Source organism: Triturus cristatus, chromosome 12, assembly GCF_964204655.1.
Source record: "Triturus cristatus chromosome 12, aTriCri1.1, whole genome shotgun sequence".
NCBI classification, from domain to species: domain Eukaryota; kingdom Metazoa; phylum Chordata; class Amphibia; order Caudata; family Salamandridae; genus Triturus; species Triturus cristatus.
The window spans coordinates 774,252,516-774,270,846 of record NC_140595.1 but is presented as its reverse complement, the minus strand read 5'-3'; the positions used below and the strand labels follow the sequence as shown (position 1 = coordinate 774,270,846).

The window sequence follows — 18,331 nt, the reverse complement described above, 5'->3', positions numbered from 1 at the left end:
CTGCCAGCATTTCCGCTGCCTTGCCTGAATGTCGAGGTTGCAGCAGCGGATTACCTATTTTCGGATAGGTTTTAGTAATGTTTCCTCCCTGGGGCGCATGTGTCTCCTCCGCTGCATCGTCCCGTAGAGTGTATTCCCCGTTGGTTGAACTCACCGGCAAGCGCCCAGCTCATGTGGTTCTCGTCGTCTTTGGAGGAGCCACACTCTGCACGGCTGGTAGATAGTCCGGACGTTAGTCTCAGCCAACTGATTGCCGAGCAGTGTCCAGCCACCCAGTGAGCAATCCAAAAGATGCGCACCTGCTGCTCAGCACCGATAGCTGCCTGCATTCACCTTATCCTGTAAGCCGCAGCTCGGCACAGCACCCGCGGAAATTCAAATGTCGCTTTGATTTCACACCGCCTTCTTCCTCTTCGTAGTCTCCCTCATCTTTCCACTCGTATTCCCTAGCACGCTACATCAGTTGCTTAGTCGTTTCTGGTGTGGGAGCTCGTGAGCTCCTCCATGCGCCTGCTCTCACGAGCGGCGTCAATCCGCCATCTTGCTCCTCCCCGGATCAGACAACACTGTTTGCGATTCCCAATGAGGTCGCAAATTGCGAGGCTCATGAATATTAATGAGCCTCTGGCAATTTCCGAGCCCATTGGGAATGGCTGGCCCTCCCAGGGAAGGGCAAACCTTCATGTCTGGGACTGCTTTTAAATAAAGAAGTTTTTTTTTTAAATGCAGCCCGTTTTCCTTAAAGGAAAACGGGATCCATTTAAACAAAAAAAGAAAATGAAACGTTTTCGTTTAATTTTTTAAGGGCAGGCAGTGGTCCCTGGGACCACTGCCTGCCCTTAAAAAATATTTTTGCCGCCACTCACAAAGGGGAAGGGGTCCCCTGTGGACCCCTTCCCATTTGCGACTCGATTACCACCCTCTGGAAGAGGGAGGTAATTTGCAAGTGTTTTGCGACAGCAATTAGGGTTGCAAAACATTCATACATGGCTCTGCGGTCGCTATTAGGAAGGGGACGCCCCTTCATAATACCGAGTCACAAAACCTATTTAGCGAGTCGCAAATAATTTGCGACTCGCTAAATAGGCTTTGTACATGGCTCCCATTGCGCATGCAAAATCACAACATACATCTGGCCCAAGATAAACAAGCAAGAATAGATACAACCAGGTCTCATCATTGCCCTAGAAGTAATCAAGACAATGCAGGCTTTATCCATTTGGCATGTACATACTTTTTGGCAGAAACACTACTTATTGTCTGAAATAATCAGAAGTGCAGGAGCAATGCAGCCACTAGTACTATTGCTTGGTTGCTGTACTTGGAGTATGCCAGCTGGCAGCAAGACCAAGAGAAGGACTGCTATGAACTGGTGGGGGGAAAACACTCCAGCCAAAAAGGACTGGCTCATGAAGTTAGCAGTATGTAAGATGTGAGACATTTGCCACTCTACAGCCACCGGCTTACAGGCCCAGAGATGTTTGGGGCCCATTACGGATACATTCAGCCCAAATTAAAGATAATGCATTGTCAAGGGATGCTCCACAGTAGGAATAACAACATATATGTTAATTGCTTCACACAAAGCACTTTGGGTCTTGTAATACCATATTCACCATCTCACTGCTAAGCCCAACTTTATGTTATTGGACTAATATTTGATTCAACCGATATAAATTGTAACAGACACTACTTTGAGTAACGCCCACTCCAAGGGAGCGGTACCTATATATACCAAGACTGGGGCAGCCTTGACCCTTTGGTATAAATGCATTTCTCCTTTTCAGCATTTGTCGAGAATGTGACCTGTGCTGGTTGAAGCTGTGCCATGATTAACCCTTAAGAGGAAAGAAAACTGTGAAAGAGTAATTTCTTCTTTTTTGTAACTGTATTTTCTTGTACTGCATTTGTTGTACTTCGGCGTGTGTATTTCTAGATAAAATGTATAAAAAAGGTTTAACCTCAGGCGGATTCCTTCTCTGTCCTTTGATGTTCTCTTTGTCATTTTCTGACAAAACTGAGTCTTTGACTGGGTGCCAGGAGGGTAAGCAAACCACACAAAGTGTGGGTCCTTGGCAGCCTTATTCCTCACATATGAGGATCACTTCACATAAAATAAAGGAATTGCGGAAAAAAATTCTGTCATAAAATGTACGAAAAAGAATATAAATGCTTCCCAGACACATATAATATTGAGTGACGTTGACAGAAAAGTAGGTTTAAGGAATTTCCTAAACATATGGAGTGAAAAATACCTAAAGCGTTCAGAAATCCTTACATCACGAGCCGGTAAAAAAAGAACTGGTAATATGAAGCACACTGTCCGTTCGGTGTACACTGAGCGATGGAAGCTCCTGGCTCCTGAAAGGTGCAGTGTAGCTTTTTAACCTTATGCACTCCTTACCCGCATCCCAAACCATCATTTGTATTCAATAATACAAGGGTCTAGAGTTTCCTGTTAATACTGGGACATATTTTTTCAGGTAGGTGTTGCAGTGTGGTCTTTCTATTGTTTTAAAATGGCCATTCCGAAGAGAAAAGTTCAGTATTTTGGCAGTATGAAGTGCCCACTTCCAGTTTACATTGTATGTATGAAAAGAAGTGTTTCGCAGTCCCCGCACGCTGGTAGGAATATTCCATGTTTATGACTGTCAGTGAGGATCCTATGATGCAGAAGTCAAATTATCTTCTGCTTAGAAATTCCCAAATTCACGTGGCGGGGCAGAATCGAAACCATCAAGATGATGATTACGCCCTTAGTAAATTACCTAAACACAATGCTCCCTCTCTGACTGAGGATTTCCACCGTAAGTTAGACATCCTCATATCCAAATTTCTATGGCAAGGGTAAAAGGCTAGAATTGGTCTGAAAAAACTCGGATTAGATAAATCTCTTGGGGTGTCAACCTAGCAGACTTTAAACATTACCAAACAGTGTTCTTGGCTAAACAGGGTTAGTACTAGGCCTGGGCGATAATTTCGTTCCATTCGCGGAAATTGCGATAATTTGACATTTTCGCGTTCCGCGAAAAGCGCGAAAATGTCAAAATTTCCACATTCCGCAGCTTGGCGATAATTTGTTTCTTGCTCGCGCTGTAAAATAATACATTCTCGCGCGCGCACGATCGCCTTACCTGAATCCCTGCGTTCGCCGACAAGTTTTCTTGATCCGGTCACGTTCTTCATGGTAATATCTGTTTTGCCAAATAATCCCCTAAGGGGACGAACCTGAACAATGCTGTTGTATAATATTAGTAGATGCATACCGTCAATGTATAATCTGTATTATGGTATTCTTTTTCTTTTCTATATTTTCTGTGTTTAAAGTTTATTATATCATGTGATTAGGTTTAAGGTGGCCCTTACAACTCTTTGTGTACCCTCCCAAAGGGTGTGTCATAGGTTTAGGAACGCATTACATACAATGCCATGACACCACCTTAACCTCACGCATCATTGTATAATGTCCGTTTATTGATTTCATGTGAGTATTTTGTTTGTGTTTGATTTTAGTATGTGTATTATTGTTGATGAAAACAACTCCTAAAAAATTTTGGGAACACCAGAAATTCCCAAATTCTATTTCCCTAAACTGTTTACTTTAGTTCAAAAGGTGGTTATGGATTTCAGTTCCACTAAACTAGTGGTCAGATCTTTTTCACTGATGCCTCCAAAGTATGACATTTTCTACCAGATATCACACCGCCGCCTCTTTGTTGGCCCTTCGAAATGTAATAAAATCAATTATTATTTAGACAAGCTTTCCATGTGTATTGCACCTAATAGAATTGCTGTTTCGAAACGCTTTTGTTCCACTGATACTGTCAACAAAATTATCATATCCTTGGCTGTGCTATTTTTGATCATTGTAAGTTATTTATTTTTAACAATGTTTCTCTTTTCATTTTCTAACTCTTTCCCTGGATTATTATCCCAGCTGTATTGAAATGTTTAACGGGCAATTTCATTTATTTAGCCACATTTGTATATCACACCATCTTTAGGTCTTATAGATACAAAATGAATAAAACATCAAAGGTGCAGCTACAGTTGCAAGTACAGGAAAGCCCAAGCGCCTCACCTTCTCAAGGGCCTGCAGTTCCTTGGAGAGGGGGTGGTCGATCTTGAAGATGCCCAGCCCTGAGCGGATGCTGTTCTCCTCAGCCTTCATGGCGGCCAGCGTCTCTCGGATTGCGGCTAACTGCTCCAAGGCAGTATCGTAGGAGATGTTACTGGTGAACGGGCCTAGAGGGACAGGGATACAAAACAGCAGAAAGCAATGACTTTTCGGCACAAAGGGAGCCCACGCACAGGCAACCAGAAAGGATTCTGTGTCCACGAGGCGATGCATGGTCACCAGAAGACAACTTCAGGCAACTACAGCCTTCATTCACAGCAAAAGCGCGCCCCAGCTGATATCACATTATCACTGCGCTCTGCCCTAAAGCTCGACAACTAACTCGCAGCGCAGCAGGATAACTAATCAAGCCCACATGTTTCTACAGAGATGTGCAGGTGACAATCACAAGAGACTTTCTGTTCACTATTGCGAAAATCGACAGAGAATGGAAGAATGTGAGGCCACCCGATAATGCTGATTAGGGGCCGTGCCTCCGTTCTGTAAAAAGGGCTGTGTGCTGTGTTCATTGAAGCTGCATTTGACCCTTCATGGAATACTGTGCCAGGTGTTGGGGGGGGGGGGGGGGGAACAGTCGAACAAAGCTGCTGTAAGAGCCTGCAGTCCAAAGCTTTCTGCGAGTGACACGAGGGTTGGGGAGACGCCCCTCTGCAACCACTGACCCATGAGAAGAGCAGTCACTCCGAGTGAAATGCCTGGGATCCATGGATTTTTCCTGCAGATCTCATCATCGCTATGGGGCTGGTGACGCCAATTACTAGCTCTATCAGAGCACTTCTTATCAGGACATTAATCTATCATCTTTCTTCCAGTATTCCTTTTCCCGAACATCTTTCTTTCCCCGGTGTGCCTATTAACTCTTCAGTTTAATTATTATTTCACAATTTATGTTTAAAGAGAAATACGTTCTCTGTGGGTCGTCTATTTAAAGCCCACTAACATTAACTCTGGACGAGGGATTCTGTCTGTTTATACCAATACTTATCAGGACTACTGACGTCTATACTGACTTTGGGAATCAAGCAAAATTGCGAGGGACCGTTTTTGCGATAATTTGGCGCTCTTTAAATATTGGAGAGAAAGCTGCTTTCGCTATGCATATTATTCGCAAATTGGAATCCATTGACCCACACATACATGTCAACTGGACTTATAGTTAAATATCTGAGCCCTGACGAAGTTCCTTTGGAACGAAACGCGTTGGCTGATGACCAATTTTAACACTACAAGCGTAATAAAGTATTTTTGAATTGATTGGAAGCTTACTGACTATTTCCTGGTGCACCTTCCTTCTTTGTACAAATTAAAGCCCACTAACACCCTTCTTGGGTCAAGGAGTGCTGCATAAAATGGTAAATTAATAAATCAGCCTGCATGGTATATTATTTGTCCAAAATTCTTACTAAATCTGGGTTTTTTACAAATGGCACCATTGTATCACAGCGAGGACTGCGGATTGGACAATTTACCAAAGGGCACATTTTCTTCTTGTGATTCTGTATTCTGGCTCTACCTTTCTCATCTTCACTACGAGTTTGGAATGTTGGAGCTTTATACAAAGACATAGCCCACAATCACAGCCCTGGGTACTTAACGAAATAGCCTTTCGCGACCTACTAGTGCGAAATAACAAAGAGGTACTCAAGAGGTGTAGGAAAGTAGGATCTGCTTTCCTGGTTACCCCCAGTTTTTTCTGTTGTTATTCTGTTTCTATGACTAGTCTGAGTGGGATCCTGCAAATCAGGACCTTAGTCACTGTGCTTCCTCCCTAGATTGGACAGTGCTAAGTACTTAGGTACCTCCACAATTGGCTACTGGTGTACCCATGTAAGTCCCTAGTATATAGTACTAAGGTACCCAGGGCATAGGTACACCAGGGGTCCTGCATGGGCTGCAGCATGTATTATGCATAGCAGCCTCTGTAAGTTGGTGCTAGCACCCCTTATAATAGATATAAGTTTCCTTATATCTGAGGTCACTGCACTTAAAACCTCTAAGTCACCCCTTTCAATCCTGAAGACAGGGTGCTAGGTTATAAGTGTGAGGGTGCCTTGAATGAGCAGGACACCCCTACAAACCACTGAGTCGATTCTTCAGGCTTTGTAAGTGCAGTCAGGGCTCCAAAGGTTGGAGGTATGATTCCATGCTATGGGGGGCTCCTCCGGGAAGCCCCCAGTCCTCCCGGTAACAGCCTTCCATGGTCTGCCAGCAAGCTAGTGCTGCTGCTGACCCCAGACACAATTCTGTCCTCCTGCTGCTGAGCTGAGCTCAAGCAGGCGAAGGTAGAACAATAGGTTTCCCATCACAGGGAGGTGTGACCACCTCCCAGACAGGACTTAGTGTATAGAACTGGGGTGGAGGCACTTGCTAGCGCCGCCAGACTGCTTTGAAGGGCACGTTTGGTGCCCTCCTTGCACACTCCAGTTTGAGCCAGTTCAGGGAGCCCTGGGCTCCCACTCTAGCACGAAACTGGACAAAGGACATGGGAGTATCCTCCTCTCTGTCCAGCCCCTCCTCTGGGAGGGACCCAACCCTTTCCTTAGGGTACTTTAGGGCTTACCTGTGGGTGGTCTACAGATTTGTCGTGGGACAAGATTTAATCCCGAAACCACTTCAACTTCGACCGTATGGGCACCTTGGACTTCGCTAGACTTCACCTGGAACCGAGACTGCACCAAGGAAGACTCCTGCTGCTCCTGGTCTCACTGTTCTGCCAGTCTTCTGCGTCATCCGTGTCTGTGCTTTATTAAGGTTCCTCTCCAGGCCTGTGGGCATCAAGGATACTCAAAGTAATTTCCCTTGGAATGAAGGAGTCACTCCCCAGCATGTGCAGGCATCTCAACAAAGCTAACTGTTCTGCTGCTCCTGATGTTCCACGGACTACGAAAGGCTCACCAACACAAGTGGTGGTTCTGCAACTCCCTAGTGGCCTGACATGTCCTCTTAGCATGTTCCAGGCCAGTATCTCTCATCAGAACCGCTGAAACAGAACCCCTGTGCACCGCGCTGACTTGCCATTGCCAAGGCTTGTTGGCTCTGTACTCCATAGATCGTTGGGCTACAAGAAGCTGCAGCAACTCTTCCTGCCAAGATCTTCATCCTCACCGCTTCCTCTGCACTGTGGGCTTGCATCTTTGGTGAGCTGCTCGAGGTCCTCTTGTGACTCCTGTGATTTTAGCCTGTGGGTCCTCTTGAGGGTCTTCTTTGGCTTCAGTGGGATCCCCTGCTTGCTGGGGCCTGCTCCAACTGTCCTGCAATTGGTGAGTCCCTTGGACCTGGCTGGTCCCAACATTGCTTCTTTTTTGTTTACCACGTCTGTTGCTGCTGCCAAGGCTTGTTGGTGGCACTCCGGCCCCCTAGTTCTCGACTTCCGACATGGGACACCTTGTGAACAGCTCCTAGTCTTCCACAGTGTCACCTGGTCCTCACAGCTGCAGCGACAAGGTCATAGTCATCCCTCCCGTATCTTCCGTCATTTGTGGTCATTGATCTTCCGAGCCTCCTGGTCAACTCCAAGTGGCATAGACTCTGTCCCCTCTGCTTGCAGCTACTTTTCTTTAAGAATCCATCCTTGGATTCCATCGGACTCTTCCACCTTCCTCACCAGGGGCATCTTGTAAGAAAGTGGCTCTGTATATACTGTTCCCAAAAAGGTACAGTGTGCACAGAGTTTTCAGTCCCCAGAGGTTTGGCAGAGGCTAAAGTTAGATATAACCTTACTGTCTAAAGTGGTAGCTTGGTCGAGCAGTAAGGCAGTATCAGAGGACAGTGTAAAGCATTTGTTGTACACACTCAGTCAGCAAATGGTCTCACACACTCAAGAACTGAACTCTAGGCCAATGGTTTTTGTATAAACATATATAGTTGTTTTATTTTAGAACCAACAATAGGTATCAAAATATACTTTCTCAGAATTAGATGCTTTAGGTAAATACTTTTCAATAGGCAATAGACTTTTGAATATTACAGTTACAGTGGTTGCAATAGGCAACACAATTGCAAACACAATAATACATTGAGCTCAATGGGAATTTCTAGTTAAATGCAATTAGTTACTTTAAGGATTACTTTTCTAACCACAGGACTGGATCCTGGATTCAGTCCTGGGACATTTCCTGTAAACAATTGAGTAAAAGCGTTTTGGTTGCAGTCGCGATGTTTAAGCAATATTTTTGTATTTTAAAAGTTGACACTTAGAAACTTTTTCACATAGAATCACCAATGTTATCCTATGGGAGGAAATTCACTTAGCAGGTAAGTGGGGTTATGGTTACTTTTTCTAACTCAGTGGTGGATCCTGGATCCAGCACTGGTGCATCACCTGCAAACAGTTGAAAGAATGTGTTTTGGTTATACAGGCAATTTTTAACGAATATTTGTAAGTTTATAAAATCGACACTTGGAAACTTTTTCAGCAAAAAACAGTCAATGTTATCCTATGGAAGGAAATTCAAATCACAGGTAAAGTATGTTCTCGTTACTTTTGTAATCCAGTGCTGGGCTCCTAGGTTCAACACTAGGACATCTATCTAAAACAGGTAAGCTATTAAGTTTTCACAGTTGGTGCGATTTTTAAAGAATGTTTGTAGTTTGCAAAAATCGACTCTTAGAAGAAATTTCACAGAAAAATAGTCAATAGTTTCCTATGGAAGAAAATTGGGTTAGCAGTAAGTATGGTTGTAATTACTTTTCAGGGTCAGTGCTGGGCTCCAAGATCCAGCACTGGGATCTCTCCTAATAGCAGGTGAGTACATTCGTTTTCGTAATTAGGCTGATATTAGAGGAATATTTTAAAGTTTCAAAACACGACACTTGAAAGAATTTCCAAGTGAAACCAGTCAATGCTACCCTATGGAAGAAAAGAGAGTTATCGGCTTTTGGTTAAGTACTCGACTGGCAGAGTTTAGGTTCTGGGCATAGACTCAGGGGTAACCCAGGGTCAGGTAAGTACAGTTGTTACACCCTCAGCGGCACAGGGCTAGCCGGGTGCAGAGTGAGTTAGGCCCAATGTTATCCTATGGGAGGCAGGGGGCCTTTGGTTGGTGGCTGCTGGCTAGCAGGCCACGCGGCTGTGGGAGCTGGGCTCCTGGTCAGTTGCTCAGGGTAAATGTGGAAGTAGATTAGAGTAGAAGTTGCACTGCCAGGGGCACTCGGGCGGCTTGGTGCAGGGTACTTTTGAGCCGTCGGGTGCTCAATGGATTGCAATGGAGAAGCTCAAGAACGAACAAAGGCTGCAAGCTCGGGGATGAAGATTCTTCAGGTGCGACCACCACTTCGAGAGGTAAGTTGGAGGATAGGAAGGAATCCAGGAGTTGGGCACAGGGGGCCGCAGGGCGCCAGGTGCAGGGGTGCCTTTTGGTGTTGGGAAATCTTACCCTCTGCTGGTCGCAGTTGGAGGGGTCCCTGGTTCTGAGGCTGCAGGCGTCATCAGGAGCGTCGAGATCGGTCCTTGGGTGCTGGATTTGGGGTCACAGTCGCCGGGGGAACGTCCTCGTGGTCTTTGTTCACTCCGGCACAGGCCAGGCTTGGCGGGTGCAGAGTGTGCAGGGTTCGCGGTTCCTGGCTGATGCCAGGGGTCAGTTACTTGCTTTGAGCAGTACCACTGCTCGTGGGAGTCCCAGGTAGTTAGAGTCACAAGGCAGTCAGGTCCTCCGGGGTTTCTGAGGTTGCTGACCACTGGAGATGCCGGGGTTTAGCAGGAGCAGGTTCGAGGGTCGACAGGCCGGTAGGGCTGGGGCCAAATCAGTTGGTGTCTTCCTCTTGTTAGCAGCTGCATGGCAGGTCTTCTTGTTTCTTGATCTTCTTGCTTGTTTCGGAATCTGGATCTGAGGAAGGAAGGTTCAGGGTGCCCCTAAATACTACATTTAGGGGCGTTACGGGTAGGTAAAGGACAGGGACCAATGGGTCCCCTCCCTGGGGTGGGTACACCCCCTATCCTGCTACTCTCCTGTGGGAGGGGGGCAGTAGCCTAGTCCTGATTGGGCAGGGCTTCCCATCTTCAAGATGGCGACAGCCCGGAGATGTGCTTCACCTCGCCTCCCCCACCTGAGGGGTGGGGTTGGCAGAGGCTGGCACACCCCCTTTCCTACCTTGGGGTTTCCGGCCAGTCTTCCCACCAGAGTGGGGGTCAGAACAGATAGGGGCCAGTTGCTGAGTACAGCAAGTGGCCTGGAGATGCTCACAAAGGTGGCATGCCTTTGAAGCTTCCCCTGCCCATCCTGGGGGAGGAGACCTAGCACCTCGCCCAGGATGTGCATTGTTGCAGGCCCAGGAGAGCGCATGGCTCTCTACCCAGGGGTCCAGCAACATGTCTGCTGTGTGGCAGCCTAGGCAGCCCCTCAGACAAGACATGGATTGCAGGTTAGGTTCAGGGGGCATCTCTAAGATGCCCTCTGTCGTGCATTGTACATTAAATCCCACACTGGCATCAGTGTTGCCATCATGGTGCTGTGGAGTTCGTGTTGACGATCTCCCAGCACCATATACTCTTAGATGGCAGCACTGCACTTACAGTGCCCAGGAATGGACCTGGGTACTGTAGGGGCACAGGGCTCATGCACCTGTACCCACACCACTGGCATAGGGCACCCAGCTAGAGGGGTGGCTGATGTATGCCGGGGCACTGTGTGTTGTGGGCATGGCACACAGGGATGTGTGCCATGTCGACTCTCTGTTTTGTTCTGCACCCAGACACTCAGCCTGCAAGGGCAGTGTGTGTGTGTCAGGGTACAGGGCCTCTAAGGGTGACACAATAAGTGTTGCAACCCTTAGGGGCCTTCTCTGGTCACAAGGCCCTGGGTACCTAGTGTACAATTTACCAGGGGCTGACATGTGGCCAAAGATGCCAATTGGGTTTAGGCTTCAACACAGTTTTAGGGAAGGAACATAGGCCCTGGGTACCTGATTGGCTGGAGCCCAGGGCACACTCAGTCAAAGTACATCAGCAATTCAGCAAAAATTTGGGGCATACCATGCAAGAAAGATGGCACTTTCTCACACATCTTTCCTGAAGTCCTCCATTGTAGTCTACGGCGGTTTCCGGCGTCACTTTGCACATATGCACCCGGCTTCCCTGATGTAGGTATCCTGGTTCTTGGGGTATCCACGGGTGGGGTGACTCTCCAACCTTTTGTCTTCCACAGGGTTTCTTCATGGTCCACTGGGAAGTGTCCTTCCTCTTGAAAACGGCAACCATGACTTTCCCACTGACTTGCATTGAGTACACAGTTATGTTTCCACTCTGCACACAGCCTCCGTGGGAGTCCTGGGTACTTACCTCGGGTGGTTCCTTGTGTCCCCAGCTCTTATGAGTCGTCTGGTCCAAGTTCTGACTTTGATCACAGTTTGCATTCCACTTCTTTAGTATATGGTTTGGTCTTCCCCTGGAGACCACTGTGTATTAGTGCTTACTTACCTGGTTACAATTCAAGTATTGTATGTATTGTGTTGATATCTACGGGTAGGAGATATATCAATGTGTTAATGAGTGTGTATAATAAATATACCTATTTTTATAACTACAGTTTGTGGTTCTTTTTAGTTTAACCTACACTATATAATTTGATCTGTTAAAACAAGCTGCTTAACACTGCTTTTGGGCAAAGCCTGATTTCCACAGCTACCACTTTGAGAGCTTTCTAATGATTGTCTAAAACCACTAAAATCCCCAAATGCATTGCCTGGATTAGTGCAAGGTGCTTCACTTAAATAAGTGTGCACCATATACTAAGCCAGCCTCCTACAAGAGTTATTTTGAAAAAAACAACAATGGAGAGGACACGCCAGCTACAATTTGCGATGCGGCTAAGATGGTGATCAGAGGCAAGCTGATTTCTCACTCTGCCACCTTTGAGCAACTGGCCAAACAAAAGGAGGAGGACCTAGAAACATAGTTCACTCAGTTTGAACAGCAATATAATCAAGGGAGTACACAACTCACAATCCGTGAGCTCGAGAAAATCAAAGGCACGCCAGATAAATTGGCAATGAAAGATGCAGCTTGAAAGAGGATATATATATCAAGCAAAAATAAGAGAAAAACGACAAAGCCAATAGATTATTGGCCTACAAATTGAAGCAAATTTAAACCCATAATCATATCAGAGGGATAAAATATGGTACTAAGTACACTACTTCAACTGGCATCCTAGAAGGTCTTACAGCTTTCTATACAGCCCTCTATGCTTGAGAGCAGTTAGATTCTCTACAACAAGATGAATATTTCTACTACTAGCTCCCCATTGAACCAGAGGGCAGATTTTGAAGAACTTGGAGAGAATAACGATAGAAGAGGTGAACAGATGATTAAAAATATGCCCAGTAATAAGGCCCCGTGGTTGGATGGCGTTCCAGCCCCCTTTTACAAAGAATTTAGCAACTATTGTAGTAAACCCACAGTGCAAGTTATTCAACTACTTCTCACGATCAGTGACCTCTTTCTGTTGCTCCAAGCCGATAAGGATCCTTTAAGCAGTTGATCATACTGCCCTATAATGCTGTTCAACTGTGATGTGACATATGTGTCCATCCATGCTCAACATCTACAATGAATATAGCTCAGATTCATTGGAATATAGCAGTCTGGCTTCATTAAAGATCGCCAGACAGGGGACGATACAGGGCCGGCCTAATATTTCATAGAAGTTGCTGAAAGCACTCGCCAGCCCTCGGACATTCTCTCACTCGACACAAAGAAGGCCTTTGACAAGGTTGATTGTCCTTTTCTGCTTTAGCTTCTTGATAAAAACGCTATTGAAGGATATATGAAGACATACATGCAGGCCCTATACTGTGGCCCTCTATTATAATAGAAGTAAATGGAAAATTCTCTTCATCAGTTCCCTTCCCTGGGGCACTAGGCAGGGTTGCCTCTTGTTCCAATTAATATTTATACTCTTCATGAAGTCTCATGTACAGAGGATCCTGCAGATGCCCTGAGATCAAGGGGATAAAGGTGAGTGCGGTTGAACACATCGTTGCTCACTTCGCAGTCAACATTGTCTACAGTCAACATTTGGGACCCTCAACATTCTCCTGGAGCTCTCCAACTCTAACGTGACTGGTTCTCAGAGATTTCTAGGTTCAAGATTATTTATTCCAAATCCCAGGACATGGGGTAGCGGATGATCTTCAACACAGTGGTGAGTGAGGACGGCAAGTTTCGAGTGGACGGTAACTGTTAACCGATACTTAGGACTATTCCTGCCAGCAAAATCTAAAGATCTATATGCTTGCAAAAGCCCCCTTCTTCTCTGAATCTAAAGCACATCCTTGAGAAAATTGTGCAATTTGTTTGGCAAAACAAAGTCTTGTGTAGCGCAGACTACATTGTTCCATCTAGTGATTGAGGGAGGCCTGCCTTTTCCTGAGGTAGTGTTCTATGTTCAGGCAACGTAGCTTTGCCCTGGACTTGAATTATAATCAGAGAGACAAACCCTCAGTTCGAGTGGAACAACACTACTCTTGCATCCCACTACCTTACATACTATGACTCCCTCGTAAAACTCACACACAAGCTCATACTCAGCTCCTCACCGATCATGTTCATAACAAACTATCCACTTCTCTTCTCTAATCTCACCAGTGGAATACCGTTCTCTGTGCTGTGGGGTGTCCATATCATCATAGTTCAATGACTGTGCAGGTCAGTTGTGCTGGGTTGCGCCACCAGGAGGTGAGCAGTGTGCAGTTTTCAGGATAAGACCTATATCTGGGCTGCGTAGCTCACCCTGGTGTAGAGCAATATGCTGTGTGGCGACCCATGCCGTGCTCCCTGTGATGTGTTTCGTCCTCATCTGATGAGCCGTAAGTGCATTGTTCCTAGAGTTTTGAAGCGGCTTCTGAGTGGTGCAGGGGAGAGCAGGCTATTCAGTGCATGGTACATTTACAGTAGGCAATAGCGGTAATTGTATTGCTTTCTATTGGTATTTCTAGTGGTGTGACTTAGCCCTTGCAAAATCGAAAGCCCTTCCTTAATATGCTGTCTATAATAACCCCACCAGAAAGAGAATAACCATTTGTGATGCAATAGGTCTCGCATTACTGAAAGTTTGAGCTATTGGCGTTGCATATAATAATATTTATTAATAATTGTTTTTGTTAACATATATCCTAGCAATAGCATAAGTAAGTGTGCAGTACCTTATATGGTTAATAGGAGTCCCTTTACAACTCCACAGGGACACCTAGTAACAGCCTGTGCTAGGGCACCCTTTTCTTGCTGGGTGGAGTTTTTAAAAAACGTATTTATGCAACTGCTGGGATAATGCAAGACCTATTGCATTGCAAATGCTTGTTATCCTTGCTTCTCGCCAATGAGCCAATCAACTTGAACACTTTTTCTGAGATCACTTTTTGGAACTTTGCAGGCAAATTACAGCAAGATTGTACTAAACGTTTTGTCTTCTGCTGGCGTTTCCTGAGAGGCTCAGTTTCCTTGCTTGTCAACACGGAGGATGATGACAGCTGACCAGCAGTCTTTCTCTTCAGTGTCATGTCAGAGGGCCTTAGAATCGATGTGGAACTCTTTACCTAGACATCTCTGAGGTGAGTTTGAAGGTTAACACCTGCTTGTCTGAGGCGGAAAATCCAGTCTTTTCTTCCAGGACACCCAACACAGGCTTCTCAGTCTATCTTTAAGAGTCTTGGTTGAAAAAGCCTTACAAATGTCCCTTTTCTTGAGATCATAACCAGTGTGCAGACAATAATGGCATTTGGTGTGAGGATACTCTATATAGATCTGCCTCTTAACATAGGTCTTACAAGTATTGAGGAGAGACTTTTTCTCAGAAAACTCTGACACCAGAAATGTCCACAAAATAAGACAGTATACTGTTCTTCAGTTGTAAAGCTGATCAAGAAAAAGTTTAAGTAATAAGAAAAAAAAATCCCTTAGAAAGGTCAAATGGTGAGAGATCACAAGCAACATTGCGGTCGCGCACTAGACGGCTGTGGTCACCCCGGTGAAGGGGAGCGTGTAGCACCTCACAACATGCGGTGGACTTAGTGGTAAAGGAAAGGACAGTCCTACCTGCCCGGGGGCTTCGGAGGTTGTATGTCGCCATATTCTTTGCAACGGGTCCCTGCTGACGGTGGAAACTCCGCTGCACTATCCGGGTCTTGATCATTTTTTGTCGATGCTGAGGAAGTCGCTCTTGACCTTCTGATCAACGTGCACTGCGATCCCCGCTGGGCGCTTGCAGCGCAGGAGCTCCAGCGGAGCAAAACAGCTCTTTCCTGGGACCCGAGGGGAAGAGTCAGCACAAGTCCAGAGAGGCACGCTGGATAGGTAAGCCAATGAGCTGGGGAGGTCTTGGGCGAGAATGAGGTGGTGATTAGCATTAGTTCTCAGCTTGCTTGGGAAACAAGGTAGGGGAAAAGACTGAGGAGAAGGGAGGAATTTGAGGCAACTATAAAGCAAAAGTGCCAGGAACAACAACGACATCAGCACCAGTCCCCTAGATCTATTGATCGGAGTAGGTACAGACCAGATGGTAAATCAAGGTATGTGCTACACACTCATAGTGTCAGAAGTTATGGGGTAACTCTAGACGTAAACCCCTTGGTGGTATTCCCTGAAAATACTGCTAAACATCATTGCAGTATTGCTAGAGAGGATTGGGGGGGCCAAAATCAAAGTTTGGAAAATCCTCTTAACAGACTACTAAGACACCAGGCGTAACAGCCCAAAATCAAAACATAGAAGGAACGGATAGAAATGATATAGATGCTTCTATCACAGTAGTAGGGTTGGGTAAGAATGGAGGCACTCAGATATCTGCGCAGATCTCTACTAGGAATGGGTTGGAGGTGCTAGCCCCTTTAGAAAGCCCAGAGAAAGTGGATGAGGTACAGCTGGGGCTTCAGCTGGATAACGTCGCCACTCAGGAGTCTTCTGGTGGGATTGGCAGACAAGATGGGCTGATATGAAGTTCTTCGTTGTGGTATTACTACGGACACAGTTTTCTATTACAGGCCAGACATTAACCTAGAACTTGAGATTCAAAGAGTACACAGGGAATTATTTAAAAGGAACCTGAAATGCAAGAAACTTAGTAAGATCCTGGTGAACATCCTTAATTATACGGCGAAGGAGAGCATCTTGGGAATAGCTTTGAAAGGCAGATATGCACTGCTTTACTATTAAGTCAGATGTCTGTAAGGTCATTGATCTGTGGCTATGGGAGCTTAGTATGAGGCTGGAAGAGATCCATAAATTGGGGGCTGAAGCACAGTTGAAGTTCTGGGCAATGTTGTGGATCATGTGGAATAAACAGATGTATAACGATCATACTCTTTAAGAGGTGGATTATCTGATCGATACAATCAGGAAGCATAAGAACCCGGGAGGCTCCAGTACAGGGCGGTGGAGATCGATCGGGGAGCCTGGGGATGCACCTGGTGTGTATGTGTGTGTATCCTCTTCCCGGGGAAGCCCAATGGCATTCAAAATGCCAAATAGTAGAGGGAGGGTTCCTCAAGGGTGGGGTTGGGTAAGGGCACCGGGTGGGGGCAGTGGCCTCATCAAAATCACCACGTTTCTCTCTTAATCGCTCTTATACATATGTGAGGTTTCTCCTAAAGGATAATGGGGGTAGGTAAGGAGATATGTTTTTCAACCTGGAATGTTAATAGTCTTAGATCAAATGGAAGGCAGAGATTGGTATTCCGATATCTTGAAGAAAGTAGGGCCCATGTAACGATCTTGCAGGAGACCAACTTAACAGCAATAGAGAGTATTGCATTTTATTCAAAGTGTAGGTGGATTGAGTTATGCAGTTACAGATCAGGTAGAACTTTGTAAGGGCGTAGTAATCCTTTTGAGGAAAGGAGCAGGAGTTGAGATGCTATCATCTAAAATGGATAGTTCGGGTAGATGGGGTTTGGGAGGGTATAAGAAGCTCTAATTATGAATTTGTTTGTGGGGGGTTTTATGGCCCAAATGTTGATGGCCCCTCCTATCTCGAGACCCTGGAGTGGAGTTTGTTGGAGGATGCATTACTGATAGTCTTAGGGGGAGACTTTAATACTCTGCTTGAGCCTATCCTAGATCGATCTACTAGGAGAGACTGTAACACTACAGCTAACACTAGGCAGGCACTAATGAGTATGTTCCAAGATATAGGGTTGGTGGATGTGTGGCGCCACCAAATGGGCCAGACAAGGGGCTATAGATTTCATAGTAAGAAATGTGGCCATTTTTCTAGGCCTGACTATTTCTTTGTGGATACAGTCATAGCAGATAAGGTCAAAATAATTAATTATCAGCCAGGGCATATCTGTGATCGTTCAGCTGTAAGGTATAGTTTCTTACCTGTAATTCTAGTTCTCTCGTAGGGGTATTTCCATGATAGTAATAATTGATAAATAGTCCCGCCCATGTGCGGGGACCCCGGAGCACTTTATCCAAAATATGTTCGTAAGTGATGAAGTTCGCCTTTCTTCAGGAAGGTCTTGAAAAGTCACTTAAGAAAGTCATAATGCAGCCTAAGGGTGGGCTACAGTGGTCAGATGTCTTCATCTTGGAATGGCAAAAGAAGAGACTGTGATTGCATATGCTCTCAGAATACATCTTTTTTGTAATGGCTCAGAAAAAGAACCTTCACAAACCATTTTGCTATGAACAGACAGATATAAAGAAGTGCCTGGCCCTTTAGCCCATAGGCTGCCATTATACGTTCTTATATGAAAAGGACCAAAAGCCAGCTCCAACCAATCAGCTATCGGCACCCTCTAGAAAACTCCCAACAGAAGCAGTTCTCCTCAGATTTTCCAAGCACAAGTGGGAAGTAAATACCACCAAAATCACTGAGAACTGGTTCCACTGGGAGAAGGGTGGGTGCATGAGAGTCTATGAAAGATACCAATACTGGATAACTGTAGTTACAGGTAAGTAACTTGTTTTCTTATCCAGTATTGGGGTATCTTTCATAGATTCACATGCCTGAATCAGAATAGCAAGCAGTACCCCAATTGTACTTTCGTTCGCGGATGGAGGGAGACATGTAATCTAAGAAAAAAAACTCCCAATCTACATCCATAATCTTGAAACATTGCAATGACAAAGCACAAACGCAATAATCATACAGTGGATATCAGCATGAGCAATGCATAAAATTTAGAAACATAGGAGCATAAACATTGTAAGCATTGTAACAGTAAAGAAAGCTAACAATGAACAATCATTAAGGAAAT

General features: G+C 45.4%; 1 protein-coding gene across 1 annotated transcript in view; it reads right to left on the bottom strand.

Annotated features, from left to right (window-relative positions):
• DNAH2 (dynein axonemal heavy chain 2) overlaps positions 1 to 18,331 on the bottom strand; it is a 2,945,517-nt gene that overhangs the window by 2,242,115 nt on the left and 685,071 nt on the right. The window contains exon 24 of the mRNA XM_085638712.1: positions 4,082 to 4,245. Coding sequence (XP_085494838.1) covers positions 4,082 to 4,245 — 164 coding nt within the window. The remainder of the gene's footprint in view (positions 1 to 4,081; positions 4,246 to 18,331) is intronic.